Source organism: Periplaneta americana, chromosome 4, assembly GCF_040183065.1.
Source record: "Periplaneta americana isolate PAMFEO1 chromosome 4, P.americana_PAMFEO1_priV1, whole genome shotgun sequence".
Lineage (NCBI taxonomy): Eukaryota > Metazoa > Arthropoda > Insecta > Blattodea > Blattidae > Periplaneta > Periplaneta americana.
In genome coordinates this window covers 83,909,871-83,936,208 of record NC_091120.1, presented here as the reverse complement: position 1 = coordinate 83,936,208, position 26,338 = coordinate 83,909,871, and the positions used below count along the sequence as shown (strand labels likewise).

The 26,338-nt window shown below is 34.0% G+C and overlaps 3 protein-coding genes across 21 annotated transcripts in view; 2 read left to right on the top strand and 1 right to left on the bottom strand.

The window, feature by feature from the left end:
* hts (adducin 1-like protein hts) overlaps positions 1–4,419 on the top strand; it is a 458,542-nt gene extending 454,123 nt beyond the window's left edge. For 14 of the 16 annotated variants that reach the window (XM_069823646.1, XM_069823652.1, XM_069823651.1 and 11 more), the window contains 2 exons: positions 2,195–2,336; positions 2,436–4,419. In XM_069823646.1, the coding sequence (XP_069679747.1) occupies positions 2,195–2,320 (126 nt within the window). In that variant the 3' untranslated portion in view covers positions 2,321–2,336; positions 2,436–4,419. Of the gene's footprint in view, positions 1–2,194; positions 2,337–2,410 lie in introns of all 16 variants that reach the window. The other 2 variants (XM_069823641.1, XM_069823643.1) reach the window with 2 other exon arrangements.
* ytr (U4/U6.U5 small nuclear ribonucleoprotein 27 kDa protein yantar) lies at positions 4,221–15,556 on the bottom strand. 4 transcript variants are annotated; one of them, XM_069823659.1, is made up of 4 exons: positions 15,443–15,556; positions 15,062–15,229; positions 12,903–13,018; positions 4,221–4,761 (listed from the first exon to the last, which is right to left on the bottom strand). In XM_069823659.1, the coding sequence occupies exons 2-4, from the start codon at positions 15,202–15,204 to the stop codon at positions 4,565–4,567; spliced, it is 456 nt and encodes a 151-aa protein (XP_069679760.1). In that variant the 5' UTR covers positions 15,205–15,229; positions 15,443–15,556; the 3' UTR covers positions 4,221–4,564. The 4 variants fall into 4 exon arrangements, with proteins under 4 accessions (XP_069679760.1, XP_069679758.1, XP_069679757.1 ...); XM_069823657.1 differs by having other exon boundaries at positions 15,347–15,447; XM_069823656.1 differs by having other exon boundaries at positions 15,339–15,445.
* A 76-nt stretch (positions 15,557–15,632) lies between these two features.
* LOC138697997 (transmembrane protein 127-like) lies at positions 15,633–25,440 on the top strand. The gene is made up of 5 exons (XM_069823655.1): positions 15,633–15,971; positions 16,158–16,463; positions 17,245–17,412; positions 19,599–19,733; positions 23,615–25,440. Exons 2-5 carry the CDS (start codon positions 16,169–16,171, stop codon positions 23,800–23,802), a joined length of 786 nt encoding a protein of 261 aa, XP_069679756.1. The 5' UTR covers positions 15,633–15,971; positions 16,158–16,168; the 3' UTR covers positions 23,803–25,440.
* Positions 25,441–26,338: the final 898 nt, after the last annotated feature.

Genomic DNA, 26,338 nt, shown 5'->3' with positions numbered 1-26,338 from the left:
GAGAGGAGTAAAGTGCCTAATGCAGCATTGTAGTGATGGGAATATAATGCATATAATCGTATCTTGTGGAGTCCTTTAGTATGTTCCCTTTTCCTTTTAAATAAAGAAATGGTAATATACAGAGTGGAAGTGAAATAACCTTGCAGCTTGAAAGGGACGATAGGGTACTGTAAATGAATATAAAACCTATATTACGTTTTGTGATTAAATGCACAATTAATTAGAAAATTAAGCTTGAAGTTTGAGCAGTCCGGCAACATCATCACTAATACACTCTACTCATGATACAGATGTAAGAGGTCAACAAACTCAGTGACTCTCTGTACGTAAGCTGCATTCTGCTGAGACGTTGCCACTCACTTGCTTCATGCATGGGCTTGAATTTAGGGGTTTTTAAAATTAAATTTACACGAAAACCATTCATGCTACTGAAATACACCAGAGGGATAAATTAGTCTATTAGATTTCCTATCGATATAGACAAAAATCACGATCCTACTTGCAATAGTTACTCAGTAAGAGATCGTTAAACATTTGGGAAAAAACTATGAACTTTCCACCAATATGATATTAAAGCTTTTGGTACATATAACATGAGCTATTCGCTCTGGAAATCTGCAAAACTATTTCACTTCCACCCTGTATATTATATGGTATGTGAGGTTACACTTGCACATTAAATTTTGGAAATCTGGAACATTATGTGTGGGACATACTGAGTTGTATGAGAAAAGAAATTTTTCACTAATTTTAGTTTTATGTTTAATCTGTTTTTAACTATGCACAACATAGCTTTAGTGTTCAAGAGTTCACAAACTGACAGCTCCAAGTTTGAATTGTTAAAGTTAAATTGTATGCATTTGTATATCTGCTTGTGTATAAGTATTGTATTCTGCATTTCGAAAACACATTAGAAATTACGTTATTTTCATAGACACAGTTAAGTGGGAAAGAACATTCATTGTATTTTCCATAATGAAGACTGGGTTCTACTCTAAAATATTTCCTTGATTACTATGCTTGCCATGGGGTCAGAGATTTGTGGATTCGAACCCAGCCAAGGATGATAAAAATTAAGAACCAAAGTAAAGCTGGATGGTCCATGCCCCTGAATAAAGGGAGCTTCAGGCAGAATTACAAGTGGCCATGTCCTTTAACAACACCTGTGGCTCAGCGTTAGTGCATTGGTCTTCCATCCATATACTGGGTTTGATCATCAGATTGTAATGGAATTTTTGGTGGACAAAGACTTTGCAAAGGATTTTTTTTTTTTGGAGGGAGGGGGTACTCTTGTTTTCATTTTCCATTCCACCAACACACTCCTCCGTCCCCTCATTTCATGTCATCTGTAACAATTAAAAATAGGCTGTGTGAAGTCTTGGGGATAGTCCCAGTTCCCGATGTTGATGTACTTGAGGGCTTGAGGCTCTGGATGCCTGGGGTTTATGAGATACTCATCTGGGGATGGTATCTGACTGTCACGATGCTCCACCTGTCAGCATCAGATTCACACATGTGGACCTGAACAATTATCATATATGGCGCACAGTTGGCCAATGTAGGATCATTGCCCTCAGAGAGCAAGCCAGCTATTCAGACCTTTTCGCAGACAGATGTATATGTGAGACTTCAGCAGCCATCTCTAAAAGTTGAGTTGGGAAAATACAAAGGAGATCCTAGCATTTTCATAAAGGTTTCGAAAGATTCAAGGTCGTTCAAATTTTCAGAAGCCATAGAACTAGGCTAACTGCTGCATATTAAGATCACAGTCTACTATATACAGTCACGAAGCTTGAGTTTTGAGGGTGCTAGAAACAATAGACTGTGACGGTTCTATTTTGCATTGCCTGTAATGAGGCGATATGAGCGATCCTAGTGGTGAGCAACTATCTAATGTTTGCATATTTACTACGTATTGAGCTTCGCGACTGTATATACTAGACTGTGTTAAGATGTTAAGGAATGTACAAAAAGCCAAAAGGCTGATGTACATAAAAGTATACTCTTTGCTCCAAATGTAATTTAAATTTAGTATATTTCACACTATCTTATTTTTGTTCTATCAGGTCTAAAATTATTTATATCAGTCAGGTTGCACTGTATTTCCGATGCAAATACACAGCTTATGCTTAATAGTTTTTATGCTCTACATGTCAGAGATAGTTTACATATTACATTGGTTTTCTAACTTCAGGGATCACCCACTAAAGACGTGTCAACTGAGGAGTCACCCAAGAAGGACAAGAAAAAGAAGAAGGGCCTAAGAACACCATCGTTCCTCAAGAAGAAAAAAGAAAAGAAGAAGATTGCTGAAGCATAGGTAGTAGAACTATGAAGTGAGTAATGTAGTAGTAGTAGTAGCGGTGGTGGTTGAGTTAATTTGTTGATTTTGGAATAAGACAGAAAGTAGCTCTTAATTTTTTGTTTTGTTTCAGACACTGCCAGATTTAATGAAACATGGAATAAATAAAAAATGAAAAGTGACCACCTCCCACCATCTTTCAGAAGAAATACTGCCACTTGACACGTCTTAGCGTTTAGTTGGAAGAAACGAGCTGGTATGTGGTGTGTGTTGCTAGTGTGCCATACGCACACATCCGTTACGTCCATGTCTGTCTGCTACAGTGTGGGCACAACGAGGCAGCAAGCTTCCCTCATTGCTACATGAATTGTTGCTCGCTCGCTGCTTCTTAAATTGTTTTTATTTTTAAACAATAGGTATATAATATTATAGCTTTGTACAGACCAAGAAGATGATGAAGATGAAGAAATATGTGAAAAATTCAAGAAAGGAGGTGATTATGGATACTACAAAAAAATTACAACTTATTACTATTATTACTATATGTAAATGGATTTGAGCCTACGATGCTTTTTATTACATTTTCCGACAGCAGAAGTAGGACAGTAGCATTTCAGATGTTACCTATCGTGCTTGGATGGTTCTACAGTTTGCCAGAATGAAAGGCATGATCGTGGAAACACGCAGCAATATGCATGAGGAACAAAATGTAGTTTTAATTATTCTCTGGTGCACAAATAATTGGGGGTGTAACTTTCTTTCTACTGTTATAACAAAGAGCTTCGATTAAGTAGTGTTCCTTCTTTCTATTATGGGCTTTCGATATTGGTGCAAAAACAAAAATGTGGCTATGAGGTCCATCGGATTATGTGAATTTATAATGTCTATGTCAATTTACTTGCTACCGATGGTTCTACATATTTGCTCGTTCGCAATGCTACTGGAACAGCCATCCCTTTTTGTTGCTGTGTATGCAATCGATGTTCACGATATCTTTTATGGAGTGACAGTTTTTTAGATTGATAGTGTAAGTAGTGATTCATTAGCTATTTAAAACAAAATGCTTAAGGAAAGTGAAGCTTGGTTCTTTGGCAGAACAGAATTGTAAAGAAATCTTAAAATGCTTGTTGGACAGGTGGAGTGAGATTGTGTGTGATAAAGACATTGAAACTGGGCAGAAAGTGTTCGGGAAAGATTAATGATATAACAGTGTGGGGGGGATATTGGCATTTAAAACCCAATTGGGAAAATTTAGTTTTCAGATAGCTATATTTTTAACTTACGCGGTTATTAATCGTAATAATTAATTGGATTAAATTCAACATTTTGTATAAACTATACATGAAGTATATGTGACGAAACCATGTTTTAATTTTTGATATTGTGTAATTTAAAAGTTGATCTATAGTTTCATAATTTTTTAGACATGTTTTCAGTATAGTTGGTGAGAGTTTTAGATATCTGTATTATATGTTACTTTTTTCTCCGATTTAATCGAGTATACAAGTATGCCAGTGCCCATGTTCGTTTCTATTTAACATTGGCATTGTCACATGGTACGAAGAGATTCCAATCATTGCTCGCTTCTTAGATTTCACTCACCTAAACTCTTCTAGACTTACAAACTGCATCACATAATTTGAAATGATAACAATGCTCTGTAGAAATTTTAAAGTATAAATCACTTGTAAATTTTGTATGAATATTAATTGTACTCCACTGTTTTCAGTGTCAGAAAATAGTGGTAAGGCAAGACAGAAAAATATTTCATGCTGATCAACCCTATCCATTCTTGTATGAAATAGAAAAAAAAAGAAAAAAGAAAAAAAGAAAGTTATAATATGTTTGTGATTTGTAGTGTTATCAACAAGATTGAAATAGGAGGGAACATAATGTGTGATGACTAAGCTGAAGAAAGGCTTGTGTATATTTTTTATTTTTAACATTATATTCTGAAGAAATTTTAGCTTGATTTTTTGTAATATACATTCACTGTAATACTGTTACCAAAAATCATTATTTAAGTGCTATCTGTAAAGAAACGGTACAATATTAACAGATGAAATGCTACATGAAAATTAATAAACTGCAACCCGAGGTTGAATATTATGTGACAAGTTTCGAAATTGTTCATTTGTAATTCAATCATAATTCAATTCACATTGCCAGAGACACACGGAACTCCATTGTCCAAGTGCTGGAAATTTTCACATACACTTCAAGTCTATGCAGGGTTAACATCTCTGAAGCTGACTGAAGACATCATGCCACGAAGTCCAATGGCCTGTTAAAACCACCCTTGCGGTTCATGTACTGTCGATACTTGCGTTTCAAGATGACATGAACTGTACCAACTTCATTTCCAGGTACCTTCTTGCCCTTTGTTGTGTCAAAAGCACAAAAACCCATTGTCTTCATCATTTCTTGTTCTTCAGGACTCTTTCCTTCCAAATCTGCATCTGGAATTTGAAGGAACAGAGAGAACTACATTGAAAAGGCTAGAAAAAGAAATGTGGTTTGACATCTAAATATTTTTAGTTTTTTAGGATCCAATATTTCAAGTTTCAGATGTCTACAGTGTAATTTCCAACCACAATACAAAAAAAAAAAAAAAAATGTAATTTAAAAACATCTTCAATAGATGAGTGAGAACAAATCTGGTTCAGTAATGACATTGCTTTCAAAACTGCAAGGAAAGTGATTTAATAGCCCATTTATAAAAATAAAACAGAAGGAACAAAAAAAGAAGCCAGGCTAACAACTTTCACACTCACCTTAAAACATATACAGAAATAAAACACATTATGTCTTATTTGCAATACTATTTTCTTGTCACTAACTACCTCCTCTGTCTCTTATTCCTATCATTATGTCATAGAAGTTAATGAAAGTTCGTTATGGCGAAAATGTAACCTCATAGTTTTAAATTTTCATTCACTTCATTTTTATTTCTTTACGCGAATTCTTAAAAGAATTATTTCTCCCTGAGAACATATTAGATAAATAACTTCTTAATCGCATCAAGATTTCTTTACTACCTAAAAGATATATGTTCTTCTGTCATTTTCTGTAGCTATTATTTACATTGTTTAAAATTATAACTGAAAACAAAATTATAGATGCTTTATTTCATATTCAGTGCGAGACTTTTTTTTTGCACTATTTGGAGCTTGAGGAAAAGTAACATTTCGAAATCCTAGAATTTCCTTCTGCATCATCCTGCACATTGTTACCCATAAAATAAATGTAAGGTAGTAGGTAAACATAGAATATGAACAGGGTCCAGCATGTAATTGTCTTAGGACAATGCACAGACAGAGAAATGCAATATGATCTGACTGTTACACATCATCTCAAAACAATATTTTTAAAGCTAGTTTTGTAGTTGAGGACGTCACCCAAATAAGAACATATAGAGCAAAATGTTGTTGTTTTCTAATGCCAGGCGTTTGGCAATAAAGTCATTTGACCTCTTGCACTCCAATATTTTTCAAAGATATTATCATGACCAGCCAATGAAGCACAGATTTTAAGGTGTTCCGAATCCATTTCTTGATTTGAGTTGCACAATGGGCAGTTAGGGGACTGATATATTCCAATTCTATCCAGGTGTTAGCCAAACAATCATGGCCTGTTGCCAATCTAAATGCAGCTACAGACGATTTTCGTGGTAAATCGGGAATTAACTGTGGATTTTGATGCAGAGACTTTCATTTTTTCCCTTGGGATTGTGTTATCAAATTTTGTTTGTTGAAGTCTAAGAGCAAAATGTAGTTCTGATATAAACTAATTTCAATGTATGTCAGCTGTCAGGTTCAGCATAGTTGTGTCGAAAAAGTATAATTTAACAGTGAAGAAAAACTTTGTTGACACAACTGTGATCAATCTTGACAGCTGACAAACATTGAAATTAGTTTATATCAGAACTATATTTTGCTATATACGCCCTTATTCGGGTGACATCCTCAATTATGATATAATAATCAAAATTTCGAAACAATCTTGCAGCATTATTGTACTTTCTCTATTCCACATAATCAGAAAATTAATCATTACACTTTTTTTTTTTCTTGTAAAATGCAAATTAAAAACTTGTTGCAATTTTACATTTCAAATTATTCATTAGAGGACATAGAGAACTCGGCTATGTTTAAAAATAATTAACCATAAACATATTTCAATGAAGTGTACATATGTATTTTGAAAGAGGTAAGACAACCCTTATTATGCACATCACATGACCTGGGATGAAATGATCGTCACTTAAAGAGTACCAGTACAATTTGAAATTTGTGCTGGCTACTCTTGGTCTTAATGAAATATGACATTACAACTATTAAAATTAGCCTCTAATGAATCTGTATATTGAAACTGCACATTTCACACTCTGATTCTTCATAAATTATCACAGTAGCCTACTTAAAATATGGGGATGCATTATGATTAAGTTCATTTGGTTCTCTCTAATCCATTCCATTATCACTAGCAAGAAGTTACTGTATCCTTATACAGGACATAAAGTCACAGATTTCCTTCTTAGTGGGAATAAAGCCAAGTTTGAATTTTGTGATTCATATACCTTTCATGTTGATGTTTGCCACACTTATCCAATGTAGGTCCCTTTAAGAGTATGAATCAGTTTCAAACTCGTTATGATTGGAAGTAGTCTTAACAGGTTTTGTTTCAGAATTTCTCAATATAATAACAAGAACAAAGCTCTACTCTGAATAAAATAAGCTCTCCAAGGAAACCAGAGTAGATCTATGTGATTTGTATGCTACTGAATACATTACATATCTCACCTGCCTTTATTTCTTAATTTCTACACCAAAGTCAAGTGATCTGTGTATCAACAAAGCTACATTTCGAAACAACTACTGTTCAGTTTACTTAGTAATTAACATTAATAACTATTGGAATATGAATTTCCAATTATTTATTTTATTTCTGTTTAGTGTATTACATATTTGGTAAGAAAAACCTTTTGTGGGAAAATAAGCTATTTTTTTTTTCACACTTAAATTGCTCAGGTTTCATATAAGAAAAACACATAAAAATATAAAAGCATCTGGTCAAAAACAAAGACTTGCTAATACGAGAGGTTTGCAGATTTCATTAACACAGCTACTTTCCTCTTCTTGGAACAGGCTTAGAAAGTACCAACATTCCATGGGATGCTGTGCAAAGTCCGAGTGCCTTTCTGGCAAGTAATTGAAAAGATGCACCTGCACTTTTCCTTGGATACTCCAGAATTACATTTTATTGTACAGAGATACTTCCATCTTTTATTATTTGAAATTTCGTAGAAATGGCATCATTTACTATTCTTCAAACATTCAGAAATTTCTGTTTTCTAAAATTCAGGATCCTTGTGGTCTGCGAATGTTATTGGTCTGATGTTTTTGAAATAAAATAATATATCTTGATATTTTGAGTTGATAATCTTTTAACTGTTGACCGCCTTTTATCAGTAGAATCGACATTCAGAATTCTTACAATCACGTGATTACTTAAATAATAATTAGAGATGACATTGGTGATTTCTAAATTTGTACATTGGAACCACACACATTTTGAGCAGATATACAGGAAACTGCATTGTATGCAAAATGGATCTCAATAAACTCTGCCTTCTCCTCACTTGTGCTGTAAACTGGACAAAGTCAACAGGCTACTGTATATTTTATAAACAAAGTCTACTGTTATTGTATCTTTGTGGCCTAGATTAGATTTCAAAGTCCTGTTTCTATGCACAGATGCTGCGATTGCTTCCTCAATATCTTTCTACCTCAATTTTATCTACATCACTTGCCTAGCCCATGCTTTACATAGAATAGCCCATCATAATTTTTCAGACTTGCTTCATTTCCTCTTCCACCACAACCAATAACACGTGGGGCAGATGTGTACCACTCTAAATATTTAGGAGAGGTTACAATAATTAATATTTATAAAAAATCATATTCATTGTATACCTTGGTAAACTCAACACGAGTAGATCTAGTAATATTAGCGCAAATAAAAGAGTAGTGCATAAGCAAAGAAGAAATGTGATAATGTACAGATTTTCAACGAAATTGTTTTATTGTTTTGTGACTAAGTGTGTGTACTGTATCACGATGAATTTAAAAATATGTAGCCTATAAATCTGCAAGGCACTGATACAAGAAGAGGATTGTGGAAGATCTTGATGAAGAGCTGGGATTTGCTGTAGAATGCCTTGACAAAATATAGCCTATGAAAAGTATGAAAGAGGTAAGACAACCCTTATTATGCATTATTATTATTATTATTATTAGCCATTATCATCCCGATTTTAAAGAAAAATAAACCTTCAAACAATATTAATAGCTTCAGACCAATATCTTTAACCAGTGATGGAAAGAATGGTAGCATCTAGACTTAACTGGTTCCTAGAATACTACAACCTACTTAATAGTTCACAGACTGGCTTCAGACAGAATCATAGTACAAGTGAAAATGTACTTCTACTAAGCCAAGACATCAAGGAAGCTTTCAACAGACAAGAGGACACCTTAGCAGTATTCATTGATTTTCAGTCAGCATATGACTCAGTCTGGAGAAATAAATTAATTGAGAAGTTGCAATCAATAGGTGTGAAAAGTAACATGCTGAAATGGATAACCCAGTTTATTTCACAAAGATTTTGTGCTACAAAATATAATACATACATTTCCAAATATAAAAAAAAACACACCGAGGACTTCCACAAGGTGCTGTTCTGAGCACAACACTCTTTAATATTTATATAAACGACCTTCCATCAATAATAAAAACTTCAGAAACCAAAATTGCTTTATTTGCTGACAACGTAGTCATTTGGACACCAGGCTCTCCAAAACAACCTAAACTAATTAAAGACAGAATAGAAAAAGCCCTAAACAAAGTACATGAATGGAGCTCCAAAAACCTCATGACTATTAATGTAGAAAAAACAACTTATGAATTATTTACACTAAAATATAAACCAGTGACTAGTAACATAAATTATAATGATAAACCACTCAAAGCAGTTGATGATGCCAAATACTTGGGCATCAATTTCGACAGAAAACTTAGTTGGAAAAAACATATAACAAACATCTCAGAAAAGGTTGAAAAGAAACTGCATATCCTGAAAAGGTTAGCTGGTGCTAAATGGGGCTGCTCAAGGAGAGTCCTTAATACAACATACAAAATGTATATTAAACCAAACCTCTTGTACTGTTCTGAAGCATTAATAACAGCAGCAAATGCTAACATCAATAAACTTGAACAACTACAAAATCAGGCTCTTCGCCTAATCACTGGAGCAGTAAAATCCACACCTGTTGATGCCATGCGTGCCTTGACACGGATCCCATCAATAACAACAAAAATAGAAGAACAAGCACTGCTCCAACACGAGAAAATATTACGACTGCCAAACTCTCAATGGACAGAAAAGAACCTCCCTTCTTCAATCCTTAAAACTCATAGTAGTTTCCTAGAAAAGGTAACACAGATTAAATCCAAATTGAACATTCCTAACACCAGAGAAAATTTAATCATAAGAGAAAATCCATTGGAATTATTGCAACCTACCTTCAGTTTGGAAGTAACAGAGGAAATAAGTAAATCAGACACACCAAAAGAAATACAAAAACTTTTAGCACTGGAAACGATCAATACTAGATACCCTACAGAAGAATAGCTACACATATATACCGATGGATCCACCACAGAAAACCTTACTGGAGCTGGAGTTACATGTACACATTTTTCCTTTTATCATTCTGTTGGCAGAGACACAACAAATTATGATGGTGAAATAGAGGCTATACACGTTGCTCTCCGACAATTATTAAATCTTCCCTTAAATAAATATAACAAGACAGTAATTCTTTCAGATGCTAAAGCTGCAATTCAGGGAATATGTTCAAATGCTACAAAGAAGTCAACAAAATAAGAGAATGCTACAAAATGTTAACACAACTCCAAAAAGTTAATAAGATTGTCCATCTCCAATGGATTCCAGCACACTGTGGAGTTATGGGGAATGAAACCGCAGACACACTTGCAAAGAAAAGCACAACAATAAAACAAAAGTCTAAATTTAATTTCTCATATTCCTCAATAAAACGCTTGATCACTACAAAATTTTCTCATTCATACCTACAAGAAATAGAATCAAATGCTAAAGACAAAAAATGGATTACACTATTTTCCAACCCAGATATAATCCCCCAGAGACCAAGGAAAACAGCAGTTGCAGCCTTCAGACTATTGACAAATCATGACTGTCTAGCAAGTCATCTCTACAGAATAGGTATCTCAGCTTCACCAATATGTGTCCTGTGTAACGATCCAGCAGAAATGAATGAAGATCACTTGCAGACCTGTGAAGCATTAAGATCAGAAGAAACTACAGTTCAAAAGTATTGGAAAGCACAACTGCTAATGACTTCATTGCCAGATGCAAGGCACTAGACAACAACAACATTTGGTTTTGATAACTTTTTATGCAGTCTAATGTTAATAGGAACTGTAGTAAACATTAATTGTAGAAACGTGTATTTTTCTACGTATCTTTCTTTCCTGTCACTCCCTTATCACCAGACTGATGTCACATTTTGAGACAAACACACTGGCAGAATTGTAATGTCTTATTAAATTGCCTAATCACACAGTTATCATCTTTGTCTACCAACCTATAATAAGTATAATGAATTCTGGCTTTCATTAATTATCTCTGAAATGGAATTCGATACTACAGAAGTCATGGATTTTGATTCATACATTACATGAAATGAATTTTTAAGCTGAAGTAAAATTTGTGATGCGACAAGTTTTCTCGCTATACTTCCATTTCTCAATTCACTTCTCCATAAAATGAAACGAATAGGTGAAGTCCTATCATTGTCATTATATGATTATGGATTTGACGATCAATAGTATAATTAAAAAAATTACCTAGGTATACAATACATTGTAGCTCTGGGGATGTGAGAGAGAACTACCTCCATGTACATCAGTCTGTAGGCTTGTTGTATACACATAAACTAGTTGTGCTCTTTGAACAAGTTGTAGAACTTCAATATCAATGTTAGAAAGTTCCACTTCTCCAGAAGAATGTGTTTCAGGAGAGTACCCAATATTCACTCTCGAGAGCCTTGCACTCCAGAAGAATAAATTCACGTCTCACAGAATCTTCTTTCTGTCTGAAAATTCGGCAGATAGGATTATAATAATGTAAAATCATTAACCGAAAATATTCAACCTGAACTGACAACTAGTTCCGTAGTTCTTTGGAGTAAGAGCTTATTCTAACTTTCAACTCATTCATTTGATTAGGGACTGACTTCTGCTTTGTTTCGTGTTCTTTTTCTGGTCCATTTTTGAACTAGTTTTTATCATTACTATCACAGAATAGTTCTGAATAAAGAAGATTTTTTTTAGATTTGGCTGGATACCTGGTCTTTTAGGCTGAGTGCACACAGAATCAGGAATCAGATGCAGCGCGACTCAACATTTTGTCTGATGGTACTTGAGTCCCATTCATTTCTAATGATGTGATGCAAACACAATCAGACCCGACAAGATAGTTGCAAGCAGACTCAACTGCTTGAACTTGGTCGTGAGCAGACTGTCTGATAGGTGCAGTGTACTGCACATGCGTGAGTAGCCATGTCCACAAACTCTATGTAGAAATTTTTCAAGAAGATACCAAAATCATTAGAGATGGTGGATTTTAGCAATCACGATAAATGCGAAATGTGCTGAAATGCCATCACAAAAAGTAATTTTATGTTTAAAAGCAAAATTTTGCACCAATATACCTGCGTTAAATCCCAAATCTCTCCGCAGTGCATAAGAAGAGAATGCATATGTCACTATTAATAGTGATTCATCCATCGGATGGGGACGATAAGCCTGGCGGCTCCCTTGGTGCTGGTCGACAGGAGTAGGCTACATGCTGGCACAGGGTTTCCCCCTTCTCCCTTCCTCACCCATTCCCTACACTTCACTTATACATACACTCACTCCAGTACACGACATAACTCTTCACAGATACACAGCATGCATAACTTGGCCTGCCGAAGTGGTGTACAACTTGAAAATGGGTCACAGTCCTGCCATCTATCCACAATAAGCAGAACCCGAATCACGCAAGTGAAATGGGTAGGCATTAGACACACATGTTTAAAAGCATGTTGAACGTATTAGTGTAGTTTTTTAATCCACAATAAAATGTGCAACATTTTGTCTGTTTATTCTGCTCTTCTTCCAAAATAATGAAAATGCACCATGACGCCATTTTCTAGGCTCGGGCAGTTTTCCAAACCCACACAACCAGCAGAAAAGTTGTCACAAGCAAACACTTAAGTTGTCGCGAGGCATTATAAGACACTATAAAGCAAAACATCAAATGGTGAAGAGCCATGTCACATCTGACTCTGTGTGCACCTGGCCTTACAATTTTCTATTCCTTTGAGGAACTCAAGAACTTGGCCCAACAGATAAAGGCTTTCAAGAACCACACGTCATATTTTGCAGTAATTGTTATTAAAATTACATAAAAATAAATTTACATGGTGCGAAGATGAAATCAAGTACTTACCAGTAATGGGTGGTCTCTCTGCAAGAGGAACTTTTGATTTTGATCCCTTATCCCTGCCTCTGGAGTCAGACCGTGATCGTGATCGTGACCGCGACCATGAACGAGACCGACGATGCCTGCGTAATAGAGAAACTGTTATCACTTGCTGGGTTGTGGGTATTGAGACCCACTGTGACATAACAGGCCAGACTTAATAGATTATCGTTTCTATGATGACAAGTTAGCAATATACGTACTTGACAAGCTTTTAGTTGTGGAAACAGTGAGAAAATATCAGCACTCTAGCTTATATAGGGCATGCAATAGTCACTCTGATAAGTTATAAGTCTCCGTAAGAACACGTTTTCTGATGGACATGTGAACAGGGTTGCCAGACGTTCTGGATTTTAATGGTGTGTCCTGAATTGAATTATATTTGTTATAGAATGTAAAAAAGATTGGAAAAAAAATTTTTTTACTAATTTCTGTAAAATTATTTTTAAAATTCCTTATTCATTTTTACAAGACCTGTCCAACCTATGTTCAACATTGTCGTCAATGCTGCCTGGTGCCTCCTATCGGGTTGTATTGAAATAAAAACTATAATACTATATACTTGTTTTTTTTAAAGATGGGACATGACAGTTAAGCGGCCGAGCTTGGAACTACAGTGCTATGTTGCCAATATGGCCTACCACACGGCCAGCTGATAGAAGTTAGCAATTGACGTTAAGATGGCTGACGTTAAAACATTCATTGACAATTGATGCGAAGGTAAAAAAACAATACAAAAATCGACAGAGAATCAAAGACGAAACGGTCCAATATTAACATTGTGTGCACAATAAATGTTGCTAAGAGAGCTATTGAGCACTCGTCACTTGGGAAAGGAAGTTTGGCAACTCAACCGTCATTACCATAGCAACAGTCCTACCACGCTATGTGACATTCAGTTGTTTTTTCCGATCGCAACGCTCCTGTCATGTCCCATCTTTCAAAAAAACAAGTATAGTATGTATTAAGTATTATACAGTAGGCCTATCTTTATTATTTACAAGCTGATTTATTATTGATAGAATTTAAACACTGTAGGCCTATCGTATATTTTTCTGTATAGATCAGGCTGTAATAGGCTATAACATTATTTTTTCAGACTTTATCAATAATTCTAAGGAAATTTTATAATCTAGCAAAAATGTAGGCCCTATATAATACTTGAAATACATAAGACGAATAACATTTATTGTATTACAAATTGAATTAATTCAAATGTGTAGTCACGTCAAGATTTGCTGTTTCATCACCTGTCTAGGTTTCTTGACGAGAGAATTTGGCAACCCTGGATGTGATAATGAAGCTCTTTATCATTGCCTGTTCATCAGTGTCACTATCGTATACTTATATACAGTAGGTTAATTTATTGAACCTATTCGAGCTGTAATACCATCTCAATTATAAACTCCAGGAAAGAAACTTTATTCAATCGTAAATATTTACGGATTAATTCTTAGAAGCACAGAGTGGTAATGATGAATGGATATCTGTTGCTTAAGGTACCAAATGGTCAGAAATGTTAAAATAAAAGTTCTATTGTCCAACACATACAGTAGGTTTATATATTGAATCTACAGCGTATGTATAAATATCATGCCTGAGCATATGCATGTGTATATAGGCTACTACACATATATTGTTCTTCGCAACACAGCCAACATAGGAGTTAGGCTATATTGCTTAATTTTTTCGTCTCTGCATTACAATAGATAGATGATACTCTTGTACTATAAATTCTGGCTAATTCCTAATAGACTTCGGACAATCATAGTATTTACAAGAAGATTAGCAAGTTGTGATTAGGTTAGAATTTAATTGTTATTTCCACAAGAGTTATTAGCTTTATGACAGTCGCACGCCAGCAAACGATTTTGGATGAATTCCAGAACACGGATTCCTTCCTTTCCCTATTACTTCAGAATTCCAACCGTGCATACAAAATAAATTATTGGCACTGAAAAGTGCCTTTTCGTAAGCATGATGATGCGCATTCGACAAACGCAAACAAATCTGCTCCTTTTAGTATTTTAAGATGTAGGCTAGGCCTAATTGTCAGTGAGGAATTCGTATACTGAAATTTTCCCACGATGTAGGCCTACTGCCTCAGATACAAAGTTAACCCTTACCTTCTCCTTCGATTTCTTTCTCCTGAACGCCGCCTCCGTCTATCACGATCTCTTTCACGATCGCGGTCTCGTGGCTCTCTTTCTCGGGATTTACTTCGGCGTCGCCTTGATGCGGATGGAGAAGGTGATCTACTGTGGACCATTCTTTTCCAAAGTGACACAAATTATCTGAAATACAAGTTAACCTATATCATATTTCTGTGCATGAAAAGGCGGAGAATATACAAAATATAAATGAACTATTAACATCAAAACTCAAAATTAATGTGTCACACACAAACTCGCATTTTAAAATCCCATGTTACTACAATGATGATGACCACTGTAAATAAATCTCATTAATCTGGCACTGTTTTTTTTTAAACCATCACCTGTCCTTACCTCACTCTGTATACACTGCCGGCTGGATTATTAAAGTTCTACCAACCACTAATGGATAGAATCAATACATTGTGAATTTGTCATAAAATACATAAGAAATTACAGGGAAAAAAGTGACCTATACATCATTAAACAAAATTCACCACAAGTTTTGAAAACAAGTTGTCCGGTAACAATATAATTTGCGCAATTTTGTAAACTATTAATGGAATTCTTGCAATATAGTTGGCTGCATTGGTTACGATTTATTACCGTGCTATTTGTGGTGCTATTACCGTGATTCTCTGTGAATGGTGGAATCTCAGGACAAAATTGGGACGTACTTTTTTACACACTGAACTTGAAACATATTTTCATATTTCGAATGACTCCTGTTACATGTTACATACGCTAGTGATGAAATTAAATATATTGGATTTTTAAAAAATATTCATTTGACGAATAGAAGATTTGCGCTTGTCATGAACTGATTAGCTACAATTTTACTTTTATTACACTGATTGAAGAATTAGTAATGTCAAAGTGACAGGTATGTTTGAGTAATTTATATATACTTGACATTCATGTGCATAGTATTAAATGTGTATAAATTTACAGTAACGTGCTTTGTAAATGATAGATTCTGTAAATTAATACTTTTTTTTTTTGTAAGTTACAACAGGTGCATCATTAACATGTAAGTTACATACTGTACTTAATTTTGATTGCTTTCCAGATAATATACAAATGATGTACAATCCTACATACTTTCCACGGCAGCGTTGGCACCTTCCTAAAGAACAAGAACGTAACTTCGTTGCTGCGTTTTTTCACATGGCAACAATCGCATTGACATGTACATCATTGGCACAACTAGGATGGTTCCGTTTGAGAGGTGGTCAGTGTACACCACATCTCGCTGTTTATCAGTTCTTTAGCTTTGGCTATTTTGATACTGTTGATAGGCAAACAGATCTGCAGTTCCGTGCAAGAGAAGTAGTTTCATCTCCGGTACCTATACAGTACCATTTACCAAGTGGCCGTAAGTGAACCCATTTTTGTTGGGCACATTACTGAAATGTGCACCATTGATACGTTTTTTTATTCTTCTGCATAGAGATAAGATTTTCGAACTTGTTAATTCGCAGCATTAAATTAGCTCAAGAAAAATTGACAGGAGATTTAAGTCAGTACCAGTGATTGCGTGAAACGTCTATGACCGAATTAAAGTAATAAAGTATAATATGTAGTACCTTTTTAACGCTATACTTACTTATGACTTTTAGAGAACCAGGAGGTTCATTGCTGTCCTAACATAAGCTCCCATCGATCCCTATCATATTTTAACGCTATAGCTAGTACATTTTATTTGATGTTAATGTGACTATTGTGTGAAAAATCTTGAGGGGCATTAAATAGTGAAAGGGACGACGTGGAAAGCCACCTACACTTATTCTTCCATGGTACGAGTGACACCAGAGTAAGTTTTTCATGTCAATTTACAAATTTTCTCATGTGTCTCAAACATAGACGTTTCACGTCAAAATATTTATGGAAGTATTATTTTCTTATGTCTACGCAGCTTAATGGAAGAGAATACTGAACATTTGGAATTCCTTGTTTTTTCATTGAAACTTGCAATTTTTTGTATACTGAATGACCGTATTATGTATAGAATCTAAAAGTGGGTATTAGGTTGATTAGAGATTTTTTTAACTTGAAGATTGGTTGTTCTCACATACTGACCAATTCAATCTCAGTATTTAAGTTAATGTGTTAATTTTATAGCTTGTATTGATTATTGTATTTTATTATAATTTCAGCATTGAAATGTGTTACACCAGAAATAGCGAATTTAATGCGCGTAATCATTATTCTGTGCTTCTTGGCAATGATTTCTTCCCTTATGGGATTTTTTCTGGATATTGTTGGCCCTACAAAGAAAAGTTTGAAAAATATTCAAAGGAATTCTATACCAAGTATACTAACAGGTAAGTTTAATACATAAATAACATAATAATAAGTTAATACTTTTTAATTAACCTTTGGTATTGATCAGTAAGTACTTACGTACTCCTTCTTCTGTGTATAGCCTATTTTTTTGTTCAGTTAGTGAGTTTGTCATCAGGGCTGTTACCATTAATTTTGCAAAAATAGGGACAACATTTGGAGATTCTTTACCCATGAGTTCCAAATTTTTAAATTTAATAGCTGCATACTGTTTTACACAAAATGTAACATTACTGATCTTGTCGTAGTACCACAGTTTATTGTATACAGTCACGAAGCTCAATACGTAGTAAATATACATCCATAGATAGTTGCTAACCACTAGGATCGCTAATATCGCCTCATTACAGACCATGCGAAATAGTACCGGCACAGTCTATTGTTCCTGACACCCTCACAATTCAAGCTTCGTGACTGTATATACTAGACTAGGGTAGTACCGTAAAACTCAGTACAATATTATACACACTCCTAATGCAACCTAGTCTTTTATAACGTAAATGAAGGATGGAAATAAAACTCATATATGAGAAGGTAACTTTCAAAACTTTTGTCACAGTAATGCTGTTTTTCAGAATAGGTAAGAAACGTATATTTTCATTGTTCTGCAAGCTATATTCACAAAAATTATTAAACCATCTTGTGAAGACACATATAAAATGTTTAACATCAAGTTTAAAAACATTTTTCAAATCAAAACTTGTAAATTTTGATTTAGAATTTGGACAAAACGTGTTTTGAATGAACTGAATGGACAAAACATGGTTTGAGTGAAGAGGTTTTGAATTAAAAAGGCTGTGGGCAAAATGTGTTTTCTCAAACACAAAATTATTTAATATTGAAATTTTAAACGTAATCTTCATGAAAAATTATATACCGGTACTTGAAAAGATATCAAGTTTTTAAGTAAAAACCAGTCTTCACAGGAAGATGTTACAAAATGAACTTGACATGCAATTCACACTTTTTCATCTACCGATCTTAGTTACCGAGAAAAAAAAATGTTTATAAACGGAAACCTTACAATTATTTTCCACTGGTAAAAAATAACAAACATTAAAAAATAGGCCTACTCACCACCTGGCTTTTTCTTTTTACTCAAATCAACAGGCCTGTTATAGTCTTTTTACTGAAAGTCTGCATCAAGTTGTCGATCATGTTATCCTGTCTTGTTTTATCAGGTTTTTTTTTTATAATATTGTTCACAAATGTTTTAAATGTTTAGGTTTAAATTTAATACAAAAAAAAAACTTTTCGTATTGTGTGTACATCTACATGGATTAAAAACTAGAGCTTTCTATGCTGATACTATTTTAATTCTTTTGCTTTGGACTTTGAAGAACTTTGGCTTTTTCTTTTCCTACTCCCACTGCTACTTTCACCAACATTCACTCTACCTTCTGCTTCTTCCATTTTGACACAAAATCACAATACAACACAATGATCAATTGACTATTAATCATTAGAACTTAATTAACTTGTTAAGTAATACTTCTCCATTGTGGAGCTAATCTCAAACAATCACATACTGATATAATTAGAGACGAGAATTCCATGCACTATAAAATCCCAAAACATGCATTCATGCACTATCAAACTATGAAACACGCATGATTAAGCGAGAAATACATTAAAATATGCACTTTCATTTTTTGTTCCAAATTTCTTATTTCATTTCACTTTTTTTTTTTTCATGTTAACGACTAATATAATTTCTAAATTGGTTTCTGTTAGGTTCCTGTGCTTGTCAGGCAATATGTTTTTGTAGACAGAGAATGACCTCTCTACATCGTAAGAAGTTATGGGTGCAAACTTAAATGAACATATTTATGACAGTGTCAGGTCAAATCCTTCATTCAAGTTTTCACCACAAATAACCTAATTCACTGAACAAAAGAATTCGTAGTCTGGGTTCGCGTTTATTACGTCTTTGATATTTTTTTCTTATAAACTTTTATGCTTTCCATAACAATTACACAATTGCAATGAACTGTTATGAACACAAAGAGAGACCAACCACTTTCTGTTAACATTTGGATCTTGCATTCACTAATAAATCATTGTCAAGAACATAAACAGATGACAGAGATCAGTTGACTGGTTGCAAATGAGGGTTGTGTATCCAACTGAAAATTTCTTCTAACATTGATTATCTTCTTGGTTTTAGTTCTGTGGGTAGTAGCTATCATTGGAGTTTGTTATGATATCACAACACATCTTGAAGCTGTAATGCAGAATTTGAATCCTACATCAGAAATACAAGTCTCTTATGAATATGGCTGTTACACAATTACAGCAGCAGGTAAGAAGCTAAGTTTATTTCATTTTAAAGTACATTAGTTCGGTATTAGAGGTATGTAGTATTACAAACTACAAGTAGTAATCATAAAATAAGATATTTTACAAATGTTAAAATGGCATCTTATTTAGTCTAGCATGTAATATATGACTCTGTAATATTTTTATTTTAGTCCATATACAGTGTTAACTGTAATTAATGTCATTAATTTCAAGGGTTTATTCTTTGAGATATTTCAAACAAAAAAGTTAAATACAATTTTGCTCGTTTTTGCTTCCTTTCGACATAATTGTTTTATATGAAACATTTCATAGCGTGTTTTGGGAAAGCTATTGATTTAATTCCCAATATGTTCAATCAATTTAAGAGAGCAGTATATTATGATAATAAATGAGTGAAAGAATTTTAGTTTTGTCCTACAAATATCCAGAAATTTGATCCGAACAACTAACTTTTCGTTGTAAAAAGAAATTTTAAAATGTTACATTTGTTCGGATCAAATTTCTGCAAATTTTGTAGGACAAAGCTGAAATTCTTTCAATCATTTATTATCATAATACATTGCTCTCTTAAATTGACTGAGCATATTGAGAGTTAGATCAATGACTTTCCCAAAACACACTATGAAATGTTTCATATAAAACAATTATCTCAAAGAATAACCCACTGAAATTAATGACATTACTTTCGGTGCATTCTGTATTATGTCTGAAGTTTGTACACTGCACTGCAGAGTGCATTTTCTGTATTAATATAAAGATATTTTAAAAGTGATGACATACCGTTGTCTATGAAGGTACAGTGATTCCCTGGGTGTAATTTATTTTGTATAATGATTATTTTATGTGTGGGCAGATGTTCAAAGGAACAATTTGTTTTGCATCTTGCTCTTCAACGATTTGTTTTTATAATTGCTAGTTACTTGACAAGACAGAATTTGCTTAAAACCTCATTGTAAATCACAAATATATTTTAATATTCAGGATAATTAAAAAAAAAAAACTGTTTCTGTAAATATAAAATAATATTAGATATCATTGCAGAATGTAGATAAAGAACTTATTTGTTCTGAAACATCTAAAACCTACTAGAAACTACTGGAAGAATTTGTTGATTAAATTATAAAGAAATTTCAGTATGATGATTGGCTCTCGACTGAATCACTCTTAGACACTCATTACACATACAACTTCATATCGGTGATACACAGCTCAGTATCTCTAATTCGATGTACTGCAAACTAATAATGTAAAATATTACTAAATATAAACAGTTAAAACTTCATTACTGACTAGAGTTAAGGAAGGAGATGCAGAAACTATCTGCCTTCTTTCAAATATTTGTCCACCTGTTTAAGAACTGATGCATCACTTGCTGCAGTTCCCATTGAAAAATGGAGGCAGTGGTTTTCTGGATACTATTTTTAGCTGTTCCAAGTTATATAGATTACTTTCGTACACTTTGTCTTTTAAGGCTCGTCTCCACCATTAAACATTTAACAACAACATGTTAAATGTTAAATTGTTTACTGTTAACATCCCAACATGTTGACTGAACATGTTAATGCTAATTTCATTTAACACTTTGTCCACACTGTTAAGCATGTTAAACTTGACTTTCTTTGCGCAGTCCACCATAAACAATCTATGAGATTTAAACAGTCTATAAGATTTTAATGTAGGTTGTGTCTTATTTTCAAATCTTGGACAATAGACTCAGATGATGATTTGACTTTTGTAATTGCCTGAGAATGTGGATGCAGCAATATCTTAGTAAAAGACACTGTGCATAAGACATTCTAAACGAGCTTAAAGTTGAAGATCGATTTGGATTCAAAAACTTGCTGAGAATGTCAGAACACGATTTTAATATAGTGCTGCAAAAATACTTCCTGTTACGTCAAAGAAGACACAATTTAAGAGCAGCCATTTCATCTCAGTAAAAAAAATTAGAGTGCGATTATCATAGGACCTACAACATGATAGATGTTAAAGGAGCGGGTAATATCGTATAATTATTCTTTTCGAAGTTTTACGAACATTAACATACATCACCAAATACGACCATTACTGACGTCAACATAGCATTAACGTTTACCATACAACGAGAGTGCGAAAAACTCTCTGTTGTATTCTCGAGAACAATTAAATTAATTTCAGTTCTCTAAAACAGTCGGCCTTCTTTTTTTTGTCTGTATTCTTTTGCAGACACATCCCACAAACAAGGCCTTTCCATCAGTGCATTAATTTTATTCTAACGTATTTTCTTTCGTCCACTCCATTACTTCGAACAACTTACAGTCAACACCAGGGACCAATGACAGTATAAAAATGATCAAGATACGCGCCACAAAATCAGAAGTTAGTTGTTGCTATGGAAACTGTACGAACTTTGCCGAACTGTACCGACGCTGCAAAAGCAAATAAATTGACTTGACATGTTTTCCATTGCTGCTGGAAAACACGCCAACATGTTAAAAGTGTAACTTCAACATACTCAGTCAACATGTTAAGTCAATCGAGACTTGAAATGTCCATATACATGTTAAATTCAACATGTTGTTGTTAAATGTTTAATAGTGGAGACGAGCCTAGAGTTACACAGGGATAAAAGTCACAAGGGGTTAGAGCGTGGGATAGAGGGCTACTGCTGATAATATAATTCTGTCCTCGAATACTCTGTGAGTTTCGTCCTCAGAATAATCTGTTGTATGTGTTGTTACAGAATTCTGTAAGAAAGGGAACGTATTTTTGCCTTTTTTTCAGCAGGATTCTGCAACAGTAAGTATAGCTGAGTATTTTATGGACGAACTTCATAAGAGTATTTGAAGATAGAATTATCAGTAAGAATATGTGGCCCCCCTCAATCCTCCCAATCTATTCTCTTATGACTTTTATCTCTGGGGAACTCTAACATACCAAGTGTACAAAAATAATCCATATGTTCTGAAAGAACTGAAAAGTAGCATGTGGGAAACATCACCTCCATTCCTGAACAGGAACTGCATTGAGTGATGCCAAGAAGGCAGACAGTTTGAGTGTCTCCTTTCTTAATTTGGGCGAGTAAATGATGTAACTGCTTATATTTAGTAATATTTTACACTAATAGTTCGTGGTGTGTCGAATTACTGATTCTGTGTGGCATATCACCAATAACAAGCTTTCTGCAAGGTGGACTTTGTGAGTGGTTTCGCTAAGAGCTGGGCATTGTGCTTTTTCTACAGTCTGTTCATCAAGTATGAGTCACCTTCGTGACACCAGTTTTTTCTTTTCTCTGTTTGCAATATTTTTCTGGAAATGTTCTTAGTGTCCCAATTGAGAGAAAATCTGAATCTGTTTAGAGGGTTAAAGAATACTGAACACCCAGCACTAGTAAGATCTTATACGGTGATTATGAAAGACGAAATTGCAAGTTTTCAATTAGGATATGAACTGTCCAGTCTGAATGAGTGCGTATGAGTGTCTTATTTTTCGCATTATTTGATGTGCATCATGGAGCCTGTCAGTAAGGCAGTTACCACAAGTGCATGGAAATCACTGAAAGAATTTGTCTGTTCTACAAATTCGGAAAGTTCGGACTATGACGATGATAAGGATGATAGTGTGTTTTTCTACAAATCTGTGACATGGGAATCCACGCAGAAATATCTTTAGAATGTCATTACACAAAGAAACTTTTAACACATTATTTTTAGTATAATTATCATGCAATAGTGTATAAAGAAATTATGACCATTTTAGAGTATTGAATTTTTCGTATTTTGCTTTTAAATATCTTCCAGCCTCACAACAGATATACATTTTGAACAGTTTGCACCGTTAATAGGTTAATGAACAGTACATGCTTGCTTTGGGTTGGTATTAAAATAAAAATGAATTATTTAGGTGCTGTAGCTGTATGTGCAACAGCATGCAATCTCTTACAACATCACTCCCCCATCGAGGACGTACAACGGCGTCGTCTCGTGGATGACTGGGATGGTATCGAGACATTCTCTGTAGTGGGAGGTGGTTTAAGGGGTCTGGATACTCCTCTGGAAAGTATGCCTCCACCTCCACCATACAGTCCCTGACCCTCACTAACTGAGGATGTTCCAACATCCACTGTCTGGCAACCAACCTGTGATAATAATCTCTTTATTTAAGTAGAGTGTTAGCTGCAAGCTATAAAATGGTAGTGTGATGGTGCTGCATTAGCGACGATACTGCACACTGTATTGTGGATTGATAGTCACTTCTCAGTATTCAGGGTACGTGCTTTAAACATGCGGCAAAGAGACGACAATAACAGAGGTGAAAGTATATGCAAACAATCTTGCGTGAAACAAAAACATCATATAGTTATAAATATAAATATCTCAGAGTGTACAAAGTTATTTTTAAAATATCTTTTCATATTAATTTTTATTTGCAATAGATAATGAAAATTCATAACTAAAAAAAAAAAAAAAGTTTGAAAATATTGGATCTGAATTAAAGTAGACTACCTATTTTAAATATCTTTCGTTATATAGAACTAAATAAAATATTTTAATATTGTTTTAACTCTACTATATTATAATTGATTCATGTATTAAAAATTAGTAATATATCGTAATTGAAATCAAGGAAGTGAATGTATGTTTAAAGAGTTCATTCATATTAACTTTGTTAAATATTATTTACAATCTGAAATTCTTGTTGTTATTTGTTAAATGCCGTGCAGTTTGCTGAATTCAATACATATATTATTTGTTTTGTGGCATTTGTTAGCCATATTTTGTTGTTTGATGAACTCGTTTATTATTTTTCCTGAAAATAGGTATATAATCAGATTTATTTCCATCAAAACTGTTACTTTTCCTGAGGGTTTTGTAAATGGTACATACAATATCAACTTCAAATAGCAAACTGCGGAGGAGGTTCTTAATTTGATTAATCACATTCCTTTATCTTTATCTTCTCCCGCACTCCCTGTGGAGAGCTATTTCAGCAAAAAAATACTGAAATGCTATTTTGGAATCTTTCTGTGAAATTGCTCTGCATCGTTATGTTGAAAGATAGATCTGGCGAGGAATGTGTTGGCAATAATAATTTTCAGAAATTATTTTGCTAGAAAATAGCTTTAGTCCAGAGTGATTTAAGATATTTCGAAAAATTGAATGCAAATCAGACTGGGACATGTGAAATATACTTTTTTTGTGTAAATGTGTCAGTATTACCTTTTCGCCTTTTTTATTGCACGTCTATACAAAAAAAAATATGTTGTTTAGTGAACTGGAATCTATAGAAAATACACTACTGTCTGAAGGTTAAGAACCTCTGAATTAAAAGATTAGTTTGCTCTTTGTTTAACTCCATTTTTTTAACTAACATGATTTGATGAATGAGATGTCTTTTTATTCATCCAGTATTAACGCTTATGTTTATGGCCCACAGAATTCACGGGCTACTATATTAATTCTTGTTTTGAACCATACTAGTTTATTCTTGTTAAATACAAATCAATATTTCATAATATAATAGTGAATGAAAGAAAGGCCATATATAGTATTTTGCATCACTTGACACAAATATTGAAGGATCTAATTAAAATGTATAAAATACCAGGTAGGGAACTGGTTTTAAGGATCTCTCAGATTGCACTGACTTTATTTTTTAAAAAACTTGATGTTATTTTATGTACTGGAGACATTTAGTGAAATAATAAAAAAAAATTCAAGTTACAGTAATTTGATGATACATTGAATTAATGTTATGTGGTATATAATAATTTATTGTAAAGGTAAAGGTATCTACTTTTGACATCATGAAGGTGGATGGGATGTGTGGAGGTAGAGTTCATGCTTTCATGACCATGACACTAGAAAGAGGTGATGTGGTTGGCATTACACTCCGACCTCATTTTTACCTCTGGGAAGAACCTAGTACTCAATTTGACGTTGATTGGATCTCAAGGCTGTTCTGGAAGTTTTTGCACTGAGAAAAATTCCATCACTACCTGGGATTGAATCAGAACCTTCCAGTCGATAGCCAGTTGCTGTACCAACTGAGCTGCCTGTCATATAATAATTATAGACAGGTTATTCAAGTGAAATCTGCCTGGACACTGTTATTGCATGAGTATTACTAATGTCATATATCAGATAGTAGGTTCTTTTCAACTCACTGTTTTGTAAGGCAATAATTATGACACCAACTGCCATCTCCACCCAAAGCAGATCAGATGCAGTGATTCAGTTCTTGCAGATAGACATGCAGAAACCTACCATCATATGACAGCAATATAGTGTGATAGCTGTGTTTTGAAGACAATCAAGGTTAGTGCTGAAAATTCCGACAAGAATGACAATAAATAACCGATTTGCCTTGTCGACAAAGAAAATAGCACAAAGACCAATGAAAAAAAAATCCAATAATTTATAATCTCTTATAACAAAAATTGGCGTATATCCATAACTTCAGGTACAAGTAAAATGAACATAAATGTTAGTGCAGTACATAAAATCATTGAATTGTTAGAATTCAATATAGAATATGCTAGTTGAAAAATTGTATATTATGTTTTATTTAACAATGCTCACAACTGACGAGATTATATCAGTGTCACTGGTGTGTCAAAATTTTGTC

Bases quoted from the DNA above. Each gene is read 5' to 3' on its own strand.
- ytr (XM_069823659.1), bottom strand. From the start codon at position 15,204: ATGGTCCACAGTAGATCACCTTCTCCATCCGCATCAAGGCGACGCCGA. The intron at 13,019-15,061 runs GTAAGGGTTAAC...TCTATTACGCAG, and splicing joins GAAAGAAATCGAAGGAGAAG to GCATCGTCGGTCTCGTTCAT. The intron at 4,762-12,902 runs GTAAGTACTTGA...TTCAAATTCCAG, and splicing joins AGAGAGACCACCCATTACTG to ATGCAGATTTGGAAGGAAAG.
- LOC138697997 (XM_069823655.1), top strand. From the start codon at position 16,169: ATGATGTACAATCCTACATACTTTCCACGGCAGCGTTGGCACCTTCCT. The intron at 16,464-17,244 runs GTAAGTGAACCC...TTATAATTTCAG, and splicing joins GTACCATTTACCAAGTGGCC to CATTGAAATGTGTTACACCA. The intron at 19,734-23,614 runs GTAAGAAGCTAA...TGAATTATTTAG, and splicing joins TTACACAATTACAGCAGCAG to GTGCTGTAGCTGTATGTGCA.